At 36.8% G+C, this 16,605-nt stretch overlaps 1 protein-coding gene across 1 annotated transcript in view; it reads right to left on the bottom strand.

The window, feature by feature from the left end:
• The window catches only part of ASPM (assembly factor for spindle microtubules), a 30,159-nt gene extending 14,227 nt beyond the window's left edge, over nt 1-15,932 (bottom strand). Inside the window, 17 exon segments of the mRNA XM_031054759.2 lie at nt 303-497; nt 1,894-2,022; nt 2,125-2,273; nt 2,360-2,573; nt 3,145-3,360; nt 5,007-5,092; nt 5,168-5,313; nt 5,402-5,577; nt 6,284-6,414; nt 6,494-6,635; nt 7,173-7,240; nt 7,393-7,638; nt 8,447-8,593; nt 9,353-9,454; nt 11,549-12,890; nt 13,178-13,321; nt 15,627-15,932. Of these exon segments, the coding sequence (XP_030910619.2) occupies nt 303-497; nt 1,894-2,022; nt 2,125-2,273; nt 2,360-2,573; nt 3,145-3,360; nt 5,007-5,092; nt 5,168-5,313; nt 5,402-5,577; nt 6,284-6,414; nt 6,494-6,635; nt 7,173-7,240; nt 7,393-7,638; nt 8,447-8,593; nt 9,353-9,454; nt 11,549-12,890; nt 13,178-13,321; nt 15,627-15,932 (3,939 nt within the window).
• Between the last annotated feature and the right edge of the window lie 673 nt (nt 15,933-16,605).

Here is a 16,605-nt window from a genome sequence, read left to right as displayed (position 1 = left end):
TACAAAGAAGCAAACCAACACAATCTGATGACTCCTTACACTGACTGGCTTAAGACCCAGTGGCTTTAATATTTACAGTATACGAAAAGTATTCACTGAGAAGAAAGAATTGTTGATTTAACAGCACATTGCAATTTTTCTTTTAAGAGAGAAAGCTACCAAAACATCTCAAAGGCAGGGGTTGGGTGAGTAATGCCACATTTCATGAAGACATCAGTTGCTGCAAGCAGAACAAATGGCCCTGAGGAAGCTGGTTCCTTACATGTTTCAGAGGATTTTCTTGCTGTGTAATTTTGTATTACCTGAATGATTGTGGCAGATCTACTTCTGGCTTCCTCCAGTTTTGCCTTTTTTAGATTTAAAAGAATCATCCTGGCTAAGTATCCTCTCCAGTGCTTCTGAATGAAAACTGCTGCATTCACTCTCCTCAGGAAGCGCAAACGAGACAAGAAGTTCACTGCAGATTTCTGAATTATCCGAGCAGCTCTGTCTCTTTCCTACAAAGAGTGAATGATCGACTGAACAGTTAGGGTTGGAATTTGCACCCAAATTTTTATGTATTAAAATAACTATATAAAGCAGTCTCTTAAAAATTAGGCTTGTAGACACTACAGCTTTTCTTTAGTAAAAGAACTTCCTGAGACAAAACATTTATTTCAACACTGAGTTCCTTGCAAAAGAGTGGTATCACTTCAATTTATAGCCTCCCACCTTCATAGTTCTTCCTCTTTTATACTCAGCTTTTAAACACTGCTAAGGAACCTATTTGCTAGTCTCAATTTTAATTCTTAATCATAAGAATTTAAGATACCTTTTCAAATGAAGCACACCAGAATGCCTTCCAGCTATATTTAAATAAGAAGATAAAGATAGTCATACCAGCTCACGTCCATCTAGCCCAGAGTTTTGTTTGCATATACCAACCAGAATTTTTATTGTAACCCAAAATTACCCACACTGTAATAACAAACTATATAAGTACAAAGTAAAAGGAAAAAGCAACTAACATAACACATCATTAGCCCATCTTGTCATAACCATCCTACTAGCTTATCCTACCACAGGGCAAAGTATATGTGCACATTGTAAAATTTAATTTAAAAAGCCTGCAATGCTTAAGGATTTTATTCCCCCTTCCCCTTCCAGCATCTTTACTAGTAGTTATTCTAAAACAGTTATAAAGGGAATATATTGTCTCATCACTAAGGTTGTGCAGCTTTTATAAACATAAAAAACCTGGAGCTGAAAAAACTACATAAATGAAACATCTGCCCCTTCTACACTACAGATTCTTAGAATATTTCATTTGCAAGCTATTCCAAACTTCAAATAACATACATCTCAGACACCGTGGGGGCATTTATTAACCTTAATGGTGTCATAGTTTTAAAACCATCACAAGATCTGATGTAACTACCAGAAAAACAAGAAACAAAATACCTTGTCACTTGTGTGACTCAAAACACTACTAAATTTTAGCTCCTGAAAAAAAAAAAAAGTAGATCTATCCAGAAGTTTCATTGCTCTTTTCATCTTGTAGACTTCCACAGGAATTAAAAATAAGCTACTCTCTTGTTTCAAGGTAGCAGTGCAACTATCTTCTATTTGAAATATTGGGAAAGGACTTAAGGGGTGACATGCTCTAATCAGCACACAAAAGAAAGAACAGTAGCCTTCAGACGAATGTAATTACTTCGGAATAGTCTTAAGAAAAAGTGTGTTTTGGTAGATTATGTCACCAAGGTCGTATACTTTGATAATAAAAATGGTACTCATTAATTTAAATGCCAGTAGTATTCTAACAAACATGCATCCTCCAAACAGTGAATTTATATTCTTTATTTAGCATTTCTCAAAGTAGAAGATGTGCAATATTGCACACACAAAGAGTACCTGAGAAAGTTTCAGTTCCTTTTTCAGCCTGTAATTCCTCCAAGCAGACTGAATTAAACGTGCAGCTCGAATTTCTTGCCTAAGTTCTAGAAGCCGCGAACACAGAAATGACAGGTAGGTAATAACAACCTATATAAACACAGAACACAGCAAGTTAAGGGCTATACAGAAGAGGAGGGCATGTTCACAAGAAAGCAGAACATATCTACGTCAACTCTAAAGACATTTTACCTTCTCATCAGGAATTGTATTTGACATGTCTGAGTGATGAATCATTGCTGGTATTCCACCTAGGTCAGATACTGCAGCATTGATCAGCTGAAAGTTTTTCCTTTCATTGTTCAAGAGTTCCTTGTACAGGGCTGAGGCAGTTACAGATTTGCAAAGAGAAAACATTTATGAAACCAAATTGCGTATAAAAGAAACAGGCTTAAAATGAACTTCTATACATCAAAAAACTCACTTCGGTCAAACATTCCTTCTGTAACATTTAGAGAGGTATCAGAGTCTGAAGAGGATGATGGAGAAGAATTTAGTCCCACTGTACGAGTTCTTGAGCATTCTACTGTTTGGGTTGTACGTTGGCACACAGCTTCCAAAGGCACGTAACACGGATGATAATGATGAATCAAATGACATAATACTCTACCATCTGAGAAACACACTGTGAAATTTTCCACCTGTTAAATAAAACACAATAAGATACAAGTTCATTGAATTTTTTTTTACTCTTTAAGGAGAGGAATTTCCCTTATGCCAAATATTAATTCTCACAGTTTAATTCTTGCAGTTCCTACAAACAAAGTTTTACGCACAAATATTTTTAGGATGAATGCTCGTTAAACAACAACAAAAAAACCCAAAACAAACAGCCACCACCACCTCCCTCTCCTGCCCCATCCCGTCCCCCCACCCCCCAGAAAAAAAAATAGCAAACACCAAACCCTCACCCCAAACAAAACCAACTCAGCATATTCCAGGAAAAAATGTTCAATTTTTAAAAGGCACTTCTATGCGTAACACTAACTGGAAGGGGAGATTCTTTTGCTCAAACTTGATTAAAAAGAAAGCTGCAGCTAAACCCACATAGTTATTTCAAACCAGATTAAAAAATCCAGAAGGGTATTTAAGACTAATTACTATTCAATGCTATTATATATATGATAATTGGAAGAATTCTACTCTATAAGGAATAACCATTCTTATGACAGCAACGGATGCATTTGCCAAAAAACGCATAAAACTATTTACCTTGATATTATAAAATCCACAAACAGCATTAACCCATGCCATCAGAAGCTTTACATTTTCACTATAATTCTGAAGTGAGAAATTACTACTATCTTCTTGTACTCTATAAGAATTTGGAGAAGTCTTGAGAGCAATTAATTGTGTTTTCCTCTTGTGTGTGCTCCTTAAAAATTCAATTTCTTCTTTTAAATGTTCTACATTAAGAAATACATCCACCTATTAGGAAGAAAAAAAAAAGATTTTATGTCACCAACAGTCTGACGCATTATGCATCATTGCAGCTGGATACAGAGGCTTTAATTATGGCATTTTAAAGAGAGCCTACTTTCACTACTTAGTGGTACCTGCCACACTGAATCATAACTGGGACTTTACAGAATAGATGGCAGCATCCACTACTAACTGCTTTAAATTAAAAAAATCTAAACCCACATTTTCACTATCCTATGTAAAACAGTTATAATAGTTGGGTTAAAAAGGGAAATTCCCTGGAACCTGTGTAATTTCACCATCTTTTCAGAGGAAAAAGAGTTTCAGAGTCTCATTTGCATTTCTACTGAGTCCATGTACCACCACTCATCATTTATGGGACTCCAAGAGGACTTGAGCTGGCGTGATAATGTGAGATTTGGAGAACCAGTAGCATATACACAGGGCTTGGATAAACTCACTGCTCCCTGAAATTATTTCTTCAATTAAAATCAATGGAACTGTGACATGTGCATCAGGAGAATCAACTGAATGAAGGTAGCTTCTCAATACCATAACAGTAGTTAAGAAGACAGTTACATTTATTTTTTATTACGTTCTTCTGGCTGACAGCTCTGCAGCTATAGTCTTTGAAATTCTTGCTTTAGATATAGTTAACTGTACTTACACTTCCAACTACTTAGTGGTCAATTCCACTCAACTAGTTCCACCTCAACTAGTAAGTTTATTTTAGTAAATTTATTTTAGTAAATTTATAGTATTTTAGTATTTATAGTATTTAATAGTATTTATAGTATTTACAGTATTTTAGTATATTTATTTTAGTAAGTTATTCCACCTCAACTAGTAAGTTATTTTACCTTTCATCCAGAAGTTCTTTCTGGATTTATTGGCTGGATACATATTTTCAAAAGACTACTGAACTCAAGTTAACACTTAGAACAGTCTCAAGAAACTACTTTGCTTCCTCTACTATTTTTTTTTCCACTGGCTTTGAAATACCATTACAGTAATGCCCAAGAAATTTTCATTCTTGTTTCAAGAATGTTTCTTCAAATTAACTTTCAGGCAAACAAACAAACAAAAAAAAAAAAAAACAAACTAGAAGAGCTATAGCTTCAGAGCTTACTTTATAGTTGCTTGTCAGTGCAACTCCAAAACAGCCTTTTCAGTTAGTAAGAGCTTACTGGCTCCACAGCCAGATTTGTTACGGCAAAATCAAATTAATCAAGTGGAGTTTTAATATGTCTGACAGGTAGTCCTAAGAGCTTACCAGCTCTTGCTGGTAAGTAAGAGCTCTTACCAGAGCCTAAGAGCTCTTACCAGCTCTTACTAACCATTTTAGTCTTACTTACCATTTTGAGACCAACATTATTTTACTTTTCACTATCAATTCTGTTGGCATACAGCATAAACTAAAAGTTTTCCAAAAACTTGTATGTATATATATAAGAAAAAGCACAGTTAAAATGTTACTGAATCTGAATTGTTAGGCCACAGTTAGTTGATTAGGTAGAGCTTTCATGGCACTTCAAAACAGATCATTTCAGTCTGAACTTAAATGTCACATGCTTTCACAGACAACAAATATTCCTGAAAATCTGTTTGTTTTTTTACAAGTAAAAACACCAGTCTAAGTAATTGAATAGTACCTGGAAGGCAAAAACAATTTTCCACAAGAGTGCCAATGTTCGTTCTCTGTGTCTATCCACAATATCCCTGGAGCCAATTGAAGCACCTATTAAATAAAACAGGAAATTAAATTGTGCACTACTCCATTGCATTTCGAGTAACCCTGCTTTCTAGGCCTTACCACTTTCATCTTTTAAGTGAATGCCTCTCTCTTTCAGGACATTAAGAACAATGTCAACATTATGCATCTTCTGTAGGCGACTTATTGCAGGAACTCTCAGTTGTTTTGAAAGATCCCAGTTTTTGGTGAGAAGTTCCATTGTTCTCCTAAAAAGGGAATTTAATAGTTTAATGATCATATTAAGTATCTTATAGAAGAAAATAAATACTTCAAAGTAATTCTGTATCAACGTACACAAGACGAATGCCACATTGTAAGTCCACAGCTAGATTCGTTACAGCAAAATCAAATTCATCAAGTGGAGTTTGAATATGTCTGACGGGTAGTCCTAAGAAACCAAGATGGCGGGAAAGGTCACCTTCACCACTCAGGAAGTCCCGAGAAAATGCAAGTAGAAGGTCTTTGCTAGCCTAAAAGAAATTGAAAAAAAAAAAAAAAAATCAAAAGGAAAATAATCTTAACACTACAATATTCATCAAGCAGAATACAATTTTCATCCCTTGTCTCCCAAATCAAACTCAATGTTTCCTTGGCTAATACTTAAAATGGTAAATTATTTTGTTTTAATTTATTTTGAGCTAGTTCACACAGCTTTAACTTTCATCGTACCTGGCTACCATGCCATTGAAAACACTACCAAATTCAGGAATATGTTTTTCTCAGTCTGCTTGTCAATATATTACAAACCTAAGAAAAGTGGTTTTATTTGAACATATTTGTTAATCAAAACCTTTGTACAACAGATGTTGTATAATCTTCTTATCACAACAAAGTAACAGAAAAAAACCTCCAACAGAAAATCCTATCAATCTGACTTGCAGTTTAAGATCAGCTGCAGCATGCTGGAGTGTTATCTGAACGTAATGCAGAAGCTTAACCTTAGAGAGAAAAACCTGATAACACAAGAAAACAAAGTCATTTCTACAAGACCAACACCTCAATTTTCTTGGAATTTCCTTTATATGACCATGAGATGGTATATTGAGAAAGCTCATGCAAATGGATGAACAGACAAGACTTGTTAAAGAAAAGTGCACAGATTAAAAAATAAACATGAATTCTACATTGAATCTTACGACAATGTTGGAGGGAGACAGCAAATCATAAGTCTCTTACCTTGAACTCTGCATCCTTACAAAAGAGGCAAGGATCATGGTCAATAATTCTGGACTGTTTGGCACAATCCAGAAAGCAAACTAATAGCAGCAATTTCTTTAGTGTGAATTTTGACAAAGCTTCTTCATGACCTAAAAAGGTAGAACCCATTAAATGCCATTTTAAAAATTAAGTGCTAAAAATAACCTAATTTGGGGAAACAGTACTTACCTTCTCTGAAAAGGTGAGGCACAGTGGGATGTCTGTATTCAGCTGCAATGTCAGGGTTCCAAAGCAAGCGATTAAGGATAAATATTGCTAAACCTGTAACATCACCATTACTCTCCAAAGCTATCAGTTCTCCATAAATAGTCTAATATGAAAGGGGGGGAAATCAAAACCATTAAAAATTACCTCAAATACAGGTGAAGTAGTTTTTTTAAATAACATCATACATTACTGAAATTCCAAAGTAATAAACAGTCTCTAAAAAGCAACCAGTTTTTCAAATCAGTCACTGAAGGATAAAACCAAAGGAAAGTCCAGAAGAAACAGTCTCATTTCAAAACATGTACAATAATCTGCATCTCATGAATCAAGCAGGTACTTCTTTAAGACAATCACATTTTTCTCCAGTTTGGTAAAAAGTGAAACTAATGGGAATCTGCTTTTCCATTATTGGCCAGGGAGACAATTTCCATTTTCCTTGATTAAATACTTTCTTTTCTAATAAGCTAAACATTTCTTAAAGCAAGTCTGTTGTATTAAAACAGATGTAAATATGCTATAACTAAATTAAACTTATCTCATTTAGTAAAACAGAAAATACAAAGAAACCCAAAACATCTCCTACTAAAAAAATGCTAGATGTCTTTAAAATTTAATTATATCCCATCAATTCTGCACTTACCTCCAGGCCTATACGCAGCCACAAAGGATTGTAAGATAAAAGCCAGTTGACAACTTTCTGCCTCTCTCCTGCAAGACAGTATTATGTATTACCTCCAGCAAGCATTTCGTATTACAGCAAAAATTTCTATCAACTAATTTTAAATTAAATCAACTTAGTCTGTAAATACTCTTTATCTATTTACAAGAAAAGAGAGGATGTAAAGTTTTAGTATTCTTACCTACGTCTTTCCAGAGGTGTCTGTCTCTACGAACTAGCAAACGTCTACTTTCAATTTCAACTTCCAGCTTCTTAATAGCTTTAACCATTGTTTCAGATGTAAACAAACGGCAAGCATCACACCGTAACTTATTCAGCTTACGACGAGCCATATAAGCTTTTAGAGATGCTTCATCTTTTGTTGGTGCTTTAGGCATGCTGGTTTTATGATGGTTCTCTTCTCCCAAGATAAGAGCAGCTGCATTTACTGCTTAAAAAGCACACAAAAATTATGCATTTATATCTCAAATAAAGGTAACTTTTCCCACCTTACTTTTTTCTCTCTAAATTCACATTTTGCTAGCTGCCTTCTGACTAATGATTTTATACCTCAGGAAGCTTATCAGCGGTTGTACTGAACATATATTGTCATATATATGTATATTAGTCAAATATTTAATATAACAATGCTTATTTCATAAGCAAGTAGAGCTAGGAATGCAATTTTAAGATCGATTGTACTATCTTCAGGTTTTTAGAAAGCTGAAGATTGTCGAAGTACATTACACTGTCATTTTAATAAGGTGACAACTATAATGTTTTTCAGTAGGTGGGGATTCAACACTCATACACTGAGGAGTGTCACCACCACATGTTCCAGTGTGTATTTCTTGTTTGAGGACATTCAGGTGTATAGTATGCTGCGCTTGGTGTGAGCAAGTGAGAGGTAAATATGACTCTGAAAAGGCTTAGATGATTATAAAATTCTGCTGAGATGGACAGCACTGTGACCCGTGTAAGAACTGCTTTTGGTTTAGCATATTCCATATTTTCTAGCTTAACTGCACTGAGACACATTAACAAACATTTGGATTATGATTATCACTGTATTAAGTCAAACACTGAAAAGTGAAACACAGGTGATACATCAAAAAAAATCCAAAAAGCTCTTACCTTAGAGCTTATTGTTACAGAAACAAAAGTGACAAGTTAGTACTACTCATTAATGCTAATAAAGCATGTTATATAACGTGCAAGAACATCAAAAGACAAAGTGAAAATTTTTGTACCCTTACCTTGTGAGGCGTTTGTTTTTACACTGAAGTCATCAGGGGTAAGTACAAAATTCAACCACCAGGTGAAACCCCGTTGCTGCTTCTCCTTCCAACGCTCATCATAAAACATGTTTTTAGCAGCAAAAGGCATTGGATGCCTAGGGATGGCTTAAAAAAAATAAAAAGGAAAGGAAAGAAAAGTCCTCTGCAGTTCTTTAAATGTTTGATAACCAATATACATTTCATTGTGGTAAGGACAGACATTTTACACTCCATTTAGTTTATAGCACAAAAAAAAGGAGACTGTTAGAATTGTTAGTAACTTCAGATCAGCCACTGCTAAATAAATTTCAGCCACAAAACATGAATTAAGTTACTAAAGCACTAGAACAAATACAAATTTTTTAGAACCCAGGACATTTGTTATGCACATCTTGTGGCAAAAAAGTTGAGTTGGATTACATCCAGGAAGAACCATTTTGTAGATATTTTTTTCTGATCATATCAAATTAGTATTATTAGCTCTGCAAAATTAGCATTCTTTTGGTAAAAAGTTTTCTCAGGTATTCTGTTGTATTAAAATGTTATCAGATATCAGAGGCATTTCACTGATAACCATCAGTCAGCTTAGAACACTCTCTATGAGTATGTTTGTAAAAAAGGTAGATTTTACATTTACAAGCAAAACTGGAAGAAAGTAACATGTACCTTCAGCTGGCCAATGTGTTTCAACCACTTTTCTTATGAGTAGTCAAAATGGAACACGAAAGACTACATGTATTTTTCTACTAGATGTTGAGTCATTGTAGGTACAGTCTTGTTTCATCTCAGCTCTAACCAGTTGGTCTTGCCAATCACTAGCAGTACAACAGTTGTGATGCTCAGTTCAGTGTATACTGTTTTACTAAATGGCAGTAGTCAGCTTACCTGTTTTCAGTGGTTTCACAAATGTCAGGTGAGACTGAGCCAATCCAGGGATGGGTTTACTAATTCTGTTGGTAGTTCTAGATGCTTTTTGAAGTGAAGACCCTATAAGCATTCACACACAAATATCAACAACAAATATGTCAATGAAAGTTAATGTATTAAAGTTTATATAACTTATAAAATACAGAACTAGAGTAATTCCCCATAAACCCATGCAAAATACCTGTAATCTCCCATTGATGGAAAAAGTTAAGCAAATCAGTTTGATGACAAATAAAAGGGGAAAATAGTTGAATAAATAAGCTCTATTGCACCTCACAGATTTTCCATACACTAAGGAAATACATCATTTGTAATTGATTATCATATGGCTAGAAACACTAAGCTAATTGGTAAAAACATTCATTAGAATATGTGAAAGTGTATTCTTTAAACATATGGGGTAAAAGGTAAGAATTTTAGGGTTTGATTCATCTCTTCTCACAGCTAGATGTCATACTGCATTGATATTCATTTCAGAGCAGCCCAAATTGTGCTAGCTTAGGCATCAAGGCACTAGCTAAGAAGTATCATTAGCAGTAGGAGGACTTTTACAAGTTGTACCCTCATACTTAGCTTCAAGTATTAGAACATTCACTTCTAGAGAAGTGGTCATCCCAATCTTTCTTGCACTTCTAATAAATTTTTAATACATACTGGTATTTTTTAATAAAGCTGGAGCTCAGAAGGATTAAATTGCTGGTTGGCTTTTCAAAGTTAAATTTTACTAGTGAAATATGAGTTCTTTTTGAGAAGCCTATAGACAATGTTTGTACAATTAAAATAACAGGATTTATTTCTCAAGAAAAAAATGCCAATAAGAACATAACTCAAAGCTGTCATTTCTGTTTCACAACCAGGATTAAGAGACACCAAAGTCATTTTGAGCTCCCAGAATACTTCCTTGTCCAGTCCATCTAACCTTACTCTAACTGATACAGAAATATACAAACTAATAGAAATGACCTGCTGGGTAACATAGCTCTTCTTGCTATACACTAGCAGTGTTAGCATGTAACGCTGATAGTGTGGGTTTTTTTTATGTAGACTTTTCTTAGAAAGCCTAAAATAAAGAGCATTACTGAAAGCCCCAAGTAAAATCTAGATCACAGAACAAATCATTTGAACTGAAGCAAGCAGCATATGTTATTTTCATCTGAAAGCTATAATAAATTTTTCCTGTTAGGACCTGGGTGGAGATTCTGCAAATTAAATGCATCTTTCAGTTACAGACCCTCATTCTTTTTGCATTCCAGAGCATATTTGGTAATGGAGCATTTAGAAAACCCACAATAAAATACATTGAATACAAGAAGTCAACTACTGACCTTTGAGCAGCAAAGTATTGGCAAACTGTAAAGACAGAAGGGTCTACACAAGGCTGATAAGTTAATTAGACAGTAAAAAGCAGGCAGTGAATGAGACTTGAGAACTGCATATTTGAAAACATGACAACAGTAATGAAGTCAAATATTCACAACAGTAAGTGTACATATGACAAATCTTGTGCAGTAAGTTATTAGTAAATTTAAATTACAAGAACTCTGCTTGAGAATTGTCAGACACTTTTTATGTTATTGTCATCAGCAAGGTTTACAAAAGTGTAAAGTAAATTTTAAGCTAAATATATCACTAAAATTGGCTTTCAAATTTTTAAAATACAGACAATATCTAACAAACTGAAAAGGCCCAAATTTCAGAGATATGAAAAGACTCAGGGGAGATGTTATCAACATGTTCCAGTACTCAAAGAGTATCTACAAAGACGATTTAAGACACCTTTTTTACAAGGAGTCACATGGGAAAGAAAGGGGTCATGGGCACAAGCTACTCCTGGGGAAATTCTGACTATACACAAGAAGAAAACTTTTCACAATGAGAATAATCAACCACTGGGATAATCTCCTGGGGAAGTGGTGGATTCCCCTAGTGTTAGACACCTTTAAGATTCAGCTGGACAGCATGCTGGACTATCTAGTTGAGGTCATGCTTTGCCTGGGAAGCTTGAACCAGACAACTCTTCCAACATGGTATTCTATGATTCTACTAGATATGAAATATTTCTGACTGTTGCTGGACAGTTCAAGTTTGCTACCAAAAAATCCATAATCAAAGGTATCTTTCAGGAAAGTGGTAAATGAAAGAAAAACTGCTCACCAGCTTTCTTTCTCTGCCCTACTCTCTCTCGGTTTGAGGGTTTGAAGGCTGATGGTCTTACAGTGGTATGCATTTTATTGTCCGCAGTAGACATAAGGGTTCTTTTTCTTTCCACTTCTTCCACATACACTGGAGCTGTAACTTTACTATTTTCTACATACATATCACTTTTCCTCTTACGACATAAAGAAGTTGATCCAGTAGGAGATAAATTTACTTTGTCATTGTGACATTTATGTTCAGGCAAAAAAGGACCTATAACTGGAAGCTGGTTAAATATTTCTGCTTTTGTATGCACAGGCACATCAGCACATCCCATTATTGCTTTATTAAGGCATTTTTTAGATTTAGGCCAGTGTGTTTCCCTTCTTTTTTCTTCAACATCAGGCTTATTTTTTATGACAGTAGCAGAAAGAACTGGGCGCTTTTTTGGTTGTTCTCTCAAAGAATTGTGAGTCTGAAGTTCCTCTGTAGAAAAAAAAGTGCAGTGATTTTCTTTGGGTTTGTCAAAATTAGATACCTTTGATTCAACATTATGCATCTCCAAGACTTCATTTAAGTTGTGTTCTATATGAGCATGTGGTTTTGTTTCTACATCTCCATTTTTTTTCCATTTTGAGGGAGGGTATTTCTTTATAACATAAGTCTCTGTAGTTGAAGATATTACAGCTGCTTTGAGTATAGGAGTCTTTAATTGCTTATCTGACAAACCGTCTTTCACAAATTGATCAGGTGACAGAATTGGAACAGGCTGTTCTGTTATATCTATATCCACTTGATAAGTGTCATTTACAAAAGAATCTGGACTTAAAATCCTCCTTGTACATAGAACAGGCAAGGATGTTGAGTGTTCTGGAGTGCAAACTGATGGGAGTACACGATTAAGAATTACTTCATTGCTTGAAATTGGCAGTTGTGCTACTCCAGTAGTACTGCATGCATTTTCAAATTCATTATGATCAATAACAAATTTCTTAACATCACAGCTGTCCATTTCACGCATTAACTCATTATTCACAGTGGCAGCAATATCCAAGAACGTAGTTGATCTTCTTATTGCAAGTGGTGTGCAAGCATTATCACAATGTTCCTCTAGCACTGGTGCAACAGGAGATATAGGCAATTTATTTTCTGAGCCAACAAGCGAGTCGTTTCCTGGGGATGTTCTATTTTCCACGATGTTCTGATTTTCACATGGCTGAAGTGGGCTTCTATGTTTGTCCACTTTCTGAGAAACTTGAAAGGTTTTATTAATATTTTTAACTTTCGAAGTACTTTTAACTTTTGTTGAAGCAGCTGTTTCTGAAGAGTTTTTCTTTTTTATAGTATCCCAAAGACTCCTCTGAAAAAGAACCACAAATGAAAGTTAATATGCTGACTTTCTAAATGCTTTCATGTGCAGAAATGAAGGTTACTAGTGTAGTAAAAGTCTAAACTATTATAAAAAGAGTATTTATTCCAAAACTAATTGCAAATTATTTTCAAGATTTTTGAGTCATGTTTTAGTTTTATTCTCTAAACTGCAATGCACTAGTATCTATTTCCAATCCAGGTTTTACTAATAAAAACAGTATTGTGTCAACTATATCAAAGTAATGGAATTAAGACACATAATAAACATACACTCACCTTTTTCTTCAGAGGCTGCTCAGCAACACCCAGGAGCACAGCTTGATGTTTTACAATGCCATTAATAACAAAAGTTATCAGTTCCCTGACTTTTCCTTCTTCTAATGGTGTCCATGTTACAGAAGCAAAGACTCTTTGTCCTGACTATTGGAGAAAAAGAAACAATTAAATCTAGTACTTAGGTACACTTATGTAAGAAAGATAAAGTAATTGAATCAAATTAGAAGCAGTAGAGATAAGCAACACATATTCTGACAACATGGAAAAATAATTTTTAAAAGTCAGTATTTCCCATCATGTAAGTTTAAGAAATTTCTATCAAAAATGTTTTCTTAATAAAGGGCACATACCTCTTAATGAAACTATAAAGGAAAACAAGCAAGAACACATGTAGAGATAACATAGTAGAAAGCACAAAATTTTAGTAAAGGTAAGTAGAAGAAATAACTTTTTGCATATACTAACCATGTAAGTCCTTTAAAGTAATTTTGTAAGAATTACAGTTAGATCAATAATCAGAGGTTATATTTTAGGAGCTTACCTGAATCTAAATACAAGTGTAAATTTCTTTTACTTAAATAACCTACATTTGACACCTAAGTTCATCAAACAAAAATGCAAATAAGCAAGGAAGCTATGGAGCTATGCATGATCTATGTAAAGATTATGTAACCTGTGGTTACATAGGTTTTACCTAGGAGTAACCTATGGTGCTCTGCTGGTCTAGATACTGACAGACTGTCATGGTTTAAGCCCAGCAGTCAACAACGTATGCACACACACCAGCCATAGAATGGGGAGGAGTATCAGAAAAAGGTAAAACCCACACGCTGAGGTAAGAACAGCTTAATAACTGAAGTAAAACATAACAACTGTAATAATAAGAAAAAATAGGAAGAAGAATAAAACCCAAGAAATACAAATGATGCACAATACAAGTGCTCGTCACCCATTGACTGATGCCCAGCCCACGATGAAGCAGCAATCCCCCCCTCTTGGCCAAGTCCTCCCAGTTTTTATACTGGGCATGACGTGCTGTGGTATGGAATATCCCTCTGGTTAGTTCATGTCAGGTGTCCTGTCTCTGCTCCCTCTGAGCTTCTTTATGCTCCTCCTCACTGGCAGAGCATGAGAGACTGCAAAGTCCTTGATCAGGATAAGCACTACTGAGCAACAACCATAACACTGGTGTGTTATCACAGAATCACAGAATCCCAAGGGTTGGAAGGGACCTCGAAAGATCATCTAGTCCAACCACCATGCAAGAGCAGGGTAACCTAGAGTACATCACACAGGAACTTGTCCAGGCGGGCATTGAATACCTCCAACTTAGGAGACTCCACAATCCCCCTGGGCAACCTGTTCCAGTGCTCTGTCACTCTTACAGTAAAGAAGTTATTCCTGATCTTATCAGCATTATTCTCATATTAAAGACAGAACACGGCAGTGTACTGGTTACCAGGAAGAACATAAACTCCATCACTGTAAAACCAAGACAAAGACCAAAGAATGGCTGTACCTCAGATAAAAATCGAAAAGAGTTTGAAAACAACCAGTTTCTTGAGCACACAAATTAGGAATACCACTTCCTCTGGCAGATGTGTTTAGTGAAAACATATAAATTAATTCAATATGTGTTTATACAGTAAAGCCGGTCAACATTGGTTAGCACTCAATTACTATAAAAACTTGTCATTCAAACACTTCACAGTGAGACTCCAGTCTGTTTTCATAAGCACATTGATGCAAAGGATCTCCAGAGTTTCTCACGAAAGCTCTGGAGATTTTTTGTTTAAATTGTCCTTAAAAAAGTCCCAGCATTGATTGTCTTAGCCATGGTTTACATTTCCTCTGCAACTGCATATTTATTCCTAGATTAAGCTTGCTTTGCTCTTCACTATATTTCCATACAGAAGAGTGAAATACTATCTCCTCCAGAAGCTCCTTTGGCCTTTTTCCTGACCGAATCATCTCCAACGTTTTGAGGGATCATTTTTGAACACCTCTTACTTTTCCGACTCTGTTTTTAAAACCATATTCCCAGAGAATATTTACTTTACTTTTCCCCCACCACCTTCCTGTCGAAAGCCCCTCTGTGCCTGTGACAGCCCTCACCAGCCCCGGGAGGTCTCACCCCACCACCTAAGGCTCCCCCTTCATTTCCGCTTTCACGCAAAGACGAAACAAGAAGCACAGCACCCACAGACACTGCCCACGGCAGGGGTGCAGCTCCCAGGGTACCCACTACCAAACCCACCCCAACTCATTCTATGGCCGGACGCGGCCAGGTGATGTGTGACTCTCCCGGCGGAGGATAACGCTGCATACCAGGATCACCCCTCAGGCCTCGGCCCTCCCTCCCCCCCAGCAGCGTGCTAAGGCCCCCTGGAGTGTCACACAGCCCAGTCCTCTCTGCCGCACCCCCGAAGCCCCGCGCCCCTCCCGGTACCTGCACGAGAAAGCGGCGATGCTCGATGCTGAAGCCCTTGTCAGAAGACGGGAAGCGGTCGACGACCACCTCGGTGTCCTCTGCGTTGGGGTTGTCGATGCCCAGGAGGCGTGTGCGGGAGGCGCCGACACGCAGGCTGCCGAAGCTCAGGAACGGCGGCCGGGAGAAGTGGCTCAGGACCAGCACAGCGGGGACTTCATCCGCGTCCGCCTCGTCACCCGGCGTGGCCCAGCGCCGCCGCCGCCTAGGGTTGGGGGCAGCACTCAACTCCCACACCGCCGCTGCGGAAAAGAAACCCGCTGCCATACCCGGGGCAGAACCCCGGAGCTGAGTCGGCTCCCTCTCGTCACACACCCAACGCTCCTCCACAACAAGCCTCTCCGCAGCACAAACCGCCGTGCGTCCACCAGCCTGTTCAAACGCGGCGCCCCCGCCAATCCCCGTGGCGGACCGGCCTGCCTTGCCCCGCCCCCTCGCTGCTCCGCCAATGAGCGTCGGGCGTTTTATTTAAACGACCCGACCTCGCAGGAGCTAGGCGCCGCTGTGTGGTCGGACCTGCAGAGCTGGAGCTATGCTTCCCAGTGAAAAGATGGTGATAGCTAAATAGATACAGATTAATAATATAATAATGGATTTAGCAAACCTTCATGCTAAAGAGCTCTTCCCATATTAAAAAAAAAAATCAAACAAAGCCAAATATTTTTCTAAATAAATTTAATTTACAAAATATTTTTAAGTAGAATAAGATGCACACAAATGTAATGGAAAAAAAAACCAAAACAAAACTCATTTATCTTTCGTGAGCTTTAAAGCTGAAAGACACACACAATGCTGCATTTCCATGCTATTAAAATAAAAAGGGGCCCCGGAAAGAAATAAAAACCTAGTGCAAGCACCCCTGCAAGAAATCCTGTGAAGCGAGCAGATTTAAGACAAAGGTACTTTACTTTTCCATAACAAACAAAATTACACATTGGAC

The sequence above is a fragment of the Melopsittacus undulatus genome, chromosome 6 (assembly GCF_012275295.1).
Source record: "Melopsittacus undulatus isolate bMelUnd1 chromosome 6, bMelUnd1.mat.Z, whole genome shotgun sequence".
In the NCBI taxonomy this organism is placed as follows: domain Eukaryota; kingdom Metazoa; phylum Chordata; class Aves; order Psittaciformes; family Psittaculidae; genus Melopsittacus; species Melopsittacus undulatus.
Note: the sequence above shows the minus strand (reverse complement) of the source record. Positions and strands in the feature narration are given on the sequence as shown.